Source organism: Sinocyclocheilus rhinocerous, unplaced genomic scaffold (genome assembly GCF_001515625.1).
Source record: "Sinocyclocheilus rhinocerous isolate Xijiao unplaced genomic scaffold, SAMN03320098_v1.1 scaffold544, whole genome shotgun sequence".
Taxonomy (NCBI): Eukaryota; Metazoa; Chordata; class Actinopteri; order Cypriniformes; family Cyprinidae; genus Sinocyclocheilus; species Sinocyclocheilus rhinocerous.
Window position 1 is genome coordinate 4,107 of NW_015658610.1, and position 7,289 is coordinate 11,395.

Genomic DNA, 7,289 nt, shown 5'->3' on the forward strand with positions numbered 1-7,289 from the left:
TCTTGACTGCGCTTATTTCACTCCTCCCCTCACTGCAGCCGCCTACTCTCACCAACATTTCAGGCGAGGCGAGGCGCATCTCAAACAAGCCTAATCATTGACACCCTTCACAAGGAGGGTAAGCCACAAACATTCATTGCCAAAGAAGCTGGCTGTTCACAGAGTGAATACCACCTCAGCAGTGCAACAAACTGATCACCTCCATGCCACGCCGAACATCCAAGCATGTTAACAGAAAGTTGAGTGGAAGAAAAAGATGCACAAGAAAAAGATGCACAACCAACTGTGTGCATTGAATTTATTTAATACACGAGTTTCACAATTTGAGTTGAATTACTGAAATAAATGAACTTTTCCACGACATTCTAATTTATTGAGATGCACCTGTAAAAAGCAGCAAGATGAATAGACTGATTCACAAATTGCGGTAACAAAACTTTAGAAAGAAAAGCAGGATTAGGTTGAAGAATGACCCCTGAATCCTCCAAGTAGGGATAACTGCCGGCTGGAGCAGTGGGTGTGGTGAAAGATTAAGGCGGGCCGAAAGGCATTGATAAATGTCTTTCTAATTGGTTAGGGGTTGGGCTAGGGTTTAGTTTCTGTTGTAGCATTCTTTCAATTCTTACACTGCTCAATTCCAGACCCCAAGGAAGAACCATCAACTGGGGCATGATGAGCAGATATGGCAGCAACACAAATTTTTAAAGTAGATGCCGCTTTGTTTTTATCTAACAATTGTTGTTTGTTTGTTTTTATCTCTTGCGGCACAAAACAGTGAACTGGATCAACTCCTTGATCCCCACACCAGGAATAAAATATCCTCCAAAGAGCAGCATAAATTTGTCGAGTTGAAGGATCTCTAGAAATACCAATAGTATGAATTACCACTGGCTCACAGTCCTCTAACAGTGAACTGGACCCAGTGGCCAAATCCAAAGCCATGGTCTGGCCGGACATTGAGGCACCACCAGAAGCACTGCTTAAACAGGAATACTCTGTGTAATGTCTCCCACAACAGTGGAAAAGGTGGGAACGTGTACAGCAGGCAACTTGGCCATTCTTGGGCTAACACATCATGACCCAATGGGCTGGATGTTTCTGTCCTCACAAACCACCAGCGGCAATGAGTAGTCAGCTCTGAGGCAAACAGGTTGACCTCTGCCTTGCCAAATCAGCTGTACTACCTCCGGGTGAAGTCTTCATTCCACCCCGGACAGTAGATCCCTGGACAACGCATCCGCCACTTAATTTTCTGATCCTGGGAGATGAACTGCTCTTAATGAGGCCAGCTGATACTGAGACCACCTGAGGATTTTACGAGTTAACCGTAAGGATGCAAGAGACCTGGTCCCGCCCTGGTGATTCAAGTGAAACACTGTCGATATGTTGTCGGAACTGACCAGCACATTGATTGTGCTTTGATTGATTGTTGCCCCCCATCCTGTTGAAGCATAGGTTTTTATCACTTCCCAAAGAGAACACACAACTCTTAGTGGTACTCCGGCCCAAATGTCAACCGTTTCCAGGGTTTCAATGCCCGGACACAAGCTGAAGAAACCATCCTAAAAGAGGGTGCCTGTGAGGCCTGAGTCAGCTGTCGTGTGGCTTCAGACAACTTCATTCTCTTCTCTAATACCTTAGATACATTGGGGCCAAAAAGATGTCCTGGCATAATTGGCAGTTCCCTCAGCATCTTCTTACAATCTTCAGGCAATCTTGCCTTAGCTAGCCATACCTGGCGCAGAGATATTAGAAGTGTCGCTGAGAGCGTCCCAAGCTCACGAGTCATATGTCCCATAGCCAACAGAGCAGTCTGAAGGAACTAAGGTACTGAAGGTCTGCATTCAATGATTCTAAGGTGGTGTTGCAAGCAAGCAGCAGCTGGCAGATAGCATTTTCTGCTCAAGTTATATGGGCTACTGACTCATATGCCTTCTTCAACAATGCGTCAGTATGTCCACATTGTGCACTTGGGCAGCATACATTACCTCTTAGTGCTTCATCAGGTGATACCACCAATGCTGCTACTGGCTGTTCGATCTCAGGTGCCCGCCCTACTCCAATGGAATCAGCCTCGGCCATTGAAGCTAGCGTACGGGCTTGTCTTTGACCTCCTTTATTGGAAGTGCACTAGAGAATTCTGCCACAAAGTCCTTACATGGTGGCATAGTAAACGCATTAACATCAGAAGTTTGCCTGAAAAATACATTAGCATCAGAGGTTTGCCTGTTGGTCTGAACAGGCTGAACAAGCGGTTTGTCGAACCCTAAACATGCCACTGCTATCTGTAAAACAGATAAAGTATCATCTGAAGAAGATGGGCATATGCCCGATGAATGTACAGACCAACCGCTTCACTTGATCCACCTGCAGCAGACAGGCTGGTAAAGAAATCCTGTTGATGGGGTTGCATGTCAGGTTCGGTCATGTCTCCATGATGGAAATGTGAATTAGATGCACTCAATCAAATGGCATCCAGATCTGGATGTTGAAGAACACTTTCATCTCCTAGTGTGTTGTCTGCAGGCGTGGCTGGTACTGGAGGTTGTAGAGATTGAAGAAGACGTTTCAGCTCTGCCATTTCCTAAGACAGAGTAGCGATGGTCTTCGATAGCAAATGCTCTGATTCCGATTTTTTTTCTTTGCTGGCAGAGCACCAGCAGCCACTGATGCGCGGCAGTTTTGAACACGCCGTGGGGCTGAGTCATATTGTGCAAGTCTAGCAGTTGAATTAGGATCCAGTTCGGCAAGGCTAAGCTGTCTCTCAGACATCGATAACATTCTCAAAATGCAAACACGGATCAGTCAAAATCTCTTTTAGATGCTGAATCCCTAAGCACGAAAGGCAGCAATCGTGTCCATCATCGGGAAGGAGTGTGTTCAGAGATAATTTGCAACTGTGGATAGTCGGAGATAAGCAAACCATGAGCCATGAACTAAAACTGTATTAATTCCAGCCCTGGAGGTTGACGAAAAAATCCTCGGATAGAACCAGAAGGTTATAATCTTGAAAACAGACTCAGAATCACACGTAAATTTACCAAACTTACCATTGGATATTACCAAGTGGCATACGTTAACAAGCACAACAGTGATATGCAACGAAAAGCACTCAAAAATTATATTCGGTTTGCAGTGGAAACGCTACCTATGTGTAGCCGAGACCAGTCACCGGATAGTACTGTGAAGCACAGGGTATCGCTGACACAAACAATCAAATATAATATGTACTTATGTAATAAATAAACAACCTATCATAAGCGAGAAGCGAAAAGAGGCTGGGCACCGACATGTTTTTGTATTTTCTCAACCTAGTTGACACTGCGATTATTCACTAGTGCTTAGCTCCTCCTCTGGCGGTCAGGAGGAATGAAACAGAACCAGTCTCCACACAGCCGATTCCTCCTCTGCCCACCCCTACCAGAAATGCTAAACCACATTTACATACTGTGGTGAGTCAGGGAGAAGTGTGCTGCTGGTATCATGTTTTTATGCTCAACAGCGAATCATTAAAAATGTTAAGCTTTTATTTGCAGTACCTGTTAATAATGGTAGTGCTGAAGGAGGATATTAAAAAGATCATATCAAAAATAGCATACAAGTTAAATATTTTTTGCTTTTATAAACTAGTCAACTTTCACATGTGATTTGAATAAGTCTAACCACATGTTCAAATCACATTTTACACAAATGGGTGTCTGGGTCCACAACTTTCTCATGACAAGCAATATTTCAATGTCAATTTCTTGTTTCAGCAAAGTGTCAAGACTTAATCTGTAACTTGTTTGCTCTTACTCTCCCTGACATGTTTGTTCCTGTACATCTTATCATGTGGGTAACTTACTAAGTATGTACAGTGTACAAAGACCCATGTAGACCAGTCTGGACTCCTAAACAGGGTTCATTCGGAGAATGATTTCCAATTATTTGTCAAGCCTTGAATCTGTTTACTTTCATTGCGTCATGCAGCGGGAACGTCATGGTGTCGCGTTTCCAACCAATCACACACGCGGTACAGGTAACACCGTAACCTATTAGCCTTTCAGTTTATCTTGCCAAAGACAACGTTTTGAAGGGACCTAACAAATAAACAACTGCAATAATGTTCTGCTAAAATAATATAAAACCAGTTATCATTTTAATAAGATAAATATTCTGGAAGGCTTTATATCATTTTAGAGTGGATATGTTGACCTTCGTCTTTGTGTGCCTCTCTATCTCAGTTACAGGTAGTACATGTTTTCAGTGTTTGCTTGCACAATATTTTTTTACGACGTCGTATCATTGACTGCTGTCTTCTGTCTGCTGTGTTATTCAGCCTAAACTTTGATATTGTTGATATGGTTTTCATCAGTGTTTTTTCTCTTTTTTACTGAATTAATAATAATTTACTAATATGTATAGTAGAATTTGTTTTAAATGGAGTTTATTTTGGTGCTATAATCCTACAGTAAAAGAAAACATAATATCGTCACTGTGCACTGTTCAATAACCAGTCATTATTTTGAAGTGTTTTATAAACGGTCATTATGAACGCCTGGCAAGGGTGTGCATTGAGTATTCAGAATAAATTCGTACATTTAAAACATTTAATACTATTGAAGAGTAATATGTTTCCTTTACAGGAGTCCTATTATGCTCTTTTACAATGTCTTGAATTTTTTTTGGCGGTGTACTAACATGCTCTCATGCTTAGAGGTTCGAAAAACGCATTTTTTTTTTTTACATAATTTACATTTTTACAATACCTTTCTCCCCATCCTGGCACAAACGGCTCGATTAGTTCCGAAAAACGAAATGTGATGTGATTGGTTAGCTAGTGCGTTGTGATTGGCGAACAGCTTAGACGGTGTTTCAGTACTGCCCCGCCCCTTGCCAAGACATATCAGAGAGGTAACGTTATTGTTGTTGTTGTTGTTTTTTGGCAAAATCACGTTTTAGATAGGATGTCAACAACCGCTTAAAAATAACTGCATTTACTATGTACAGATAAGTGAATATGTATTATTTTTATTGTTATTTAATTCTAACATTATAACATGAATTGCAGTGAAACTGTTATACAGTTGAATTTATTTATACCATAGTCCAGTGTTTCCCAGGCGGCATATATATGCAAACTCATTCTCATGTTGGAGTTGTAGAGATCAAGGTTTCCTCGGTAACGGCTGTACACAAAGCAGCACTCCGCTCAAAAAACACTGCTTTATCAGACATTACATGCAAGATTAAATGAAAATGACATCCAATTTTCTGAAGACAGTTGGTTTCCTTCAGAAATACAGTGATATAAAAACACCCGCACTCAATGTATGGGAAACACTGTAGTCTCATAATTGAAGTGTAAATTCTGCAGATTACATCATTGTCCAGTATTGTACTGTCAGCAATTTATTATAAAAACGTTTTCATAATTGTAACATACATATTTACATACATAATTATTCAGGTGCATGTGTAATAACTTGTGAAAACTTGAGGCTACAGCAGCACTTGTTCTTCGTCGTCTTGTCTGATGCACTCAACCAAGCTTTTATTATTATTTTATTATTTTTATAAATATTTTAATGATGAATTAAAATTAATAATGAATTATTTTAATGATATTCTAATGGACCGCTTTGTGATTTCACAAAACCTGGAAAACAAACGCTGTAGTCCAAACGAGCCGTTCGTTGTAGTTCTTGAAAGGGGATTTTTTTTTAAACGAAATATCTCCCTTTGGAGTGGACTTTGAGATTTGTAAGTTTGAAGATATTTTTTATGCCCAAACATACACACTACACACTGACTAAAATTCAAAAAGTGAAAAAGTATAATAGGACCCCTTTAATGTTGAAATATTAATTTGCATTGTTTCAGGAATTATATATTTTTTCTGAGTCTGTTTAACAGGATTCCAACATGTTGCTTTTGCTAGATTCTTCTTTTCGTGATGTTTCTATTAAATAGAAAAATAAGTGGTTGGCCTAGATGAAGATAAAGTCTAAACATCATTCCAGTCTGGATATGACTGTTAATGTGATTTGTAATGCATGTAATGTATTTCAAAGATTTCTTTCATACTGATTAAGGTTTGAATCCCTCTCTTTCTGTATACAGGCCTGCATGCCGATTTTACGGTTGTTGTTGGTAGTCCCTCAGTAAAAGTGAAAGAGAATAAGGGTAAGTTTTATTTTCTTTTTTCTGTTTATACTTGCCTTTCAATTACAGCCTAATTGTTTCTGTGTGGCAGTAATCAGCTAAATTAAAAAAAATTAGAAAATTTGATATGTCTGTATAGGTTTTGCACTCGAGAATAGTAATAGCTGTTTTGGGTGATTCAAGGACTCCGTTTTTGATGTGAAAAACATTTATGCACAAAGTATTACATTTTTTTCAGGAGTTGATTTGAAATGTTCCTACACCGCTGACTTTGGTGCAACACCCAGAATAGAATGGAAGTTTAAGGATCTCAAGGGCTATCAGTTTTTTATCTACTTTGCTGGAATGATAACTGGTATGGATAAAAACTGTTGTCATCCAGTGTCATCACTGTAACCTGTAATTGAAATGAACATAAAGAAAAGATACAGCATTATGCATCTTATTTCTTTCTGTAGCTGAATATGAAGGCCGTATCACTATGTATGATGGAGGACTGAGATTTAACAAGGTGACACGAGCAGACAGTGGAGACTATGACTGTGAGGTTTCTGGCAATGGTGGATATGATGAGAAGACCATCAAGCTTACGGTCCTTGGTAAATTTGAGTAGTAAAAAAAACGTATATAAGTCATTTTGCAAAGATTTTGCTTTGATGAAACAATGTAATACACAAAACAGCCTTGTTATTCCCGCTGTAATTTCCTCCACTACAGTGCCTCCTTCCAAGCCCGTATCCAGAATTCCTTCATCAGTCACAACAGGAAATAATGTCCGCCTGACCTGCTTTGATGCAGATGGCTCCCCTCCATCCACCTATAGGTGGTACAAAGACAACACTCCCCTCCCTGAAGATCCAACCAAGTTCCCCAATTTTAAGAACCTCACCTACAAGATGAACGTCTTCAATGGTAACCTGGTGAGTGATCATCTACAATACTAGAAAATACATCATACATACATACATACATTTCTATACCCATACAGTGGGTATAGAAAAGAATCACCCCCCTTTAAAATAATCACATTTTGTTGCTTTAAAGCCTGAAATGAAGACAGACACAGTTTTTGTTTTATCCAGCTGTATTTACTGTATTTAAAAAAAAATTAAAATACAGAATCACTGAGTTGGAAAAAGGATCAC

At 39.6% G+C, this 7,289-nt stretch overlaps 1 protein-coding gene across 1 annotated transcript in view; it reads left to right on the plus strand.

Moving 5' to 3' along the window:
- Nucleotides 1–4,053: 4,053 nt before the first annotated feature.
- The window catches only part of LOC107722769 (junctional adhesion molecule A-like), a 5,683-nt gene continuing 2,447 nt past the window's right edge, over nt 4,054–7,289 (plus strand). Inside the window, exons 1-5 of the mRNA XM_016531236.1 lie at nt 4,054–4,229; nt 6,103–6,165; nt 6,383–6,499; nt 6,603–6,743; nt 6,862–7,064. Coding sequence (XP_016386722.1) covers nt 4,187–4,229; nt 6,103–6,165; nt 6,383–6,499; nt 6,603–6,743; nt 6,862–7,064 — 567 coding nt within the window. The 5' untranslated portion in view covers nt 4,054–4,186. The remainder of the gene's footprint in view (nt 4,230–6,102; nt 6,166–6,382; nt 6,500–6,602; nt 6,744–6,861; nt 7,065–7,289) is intronic.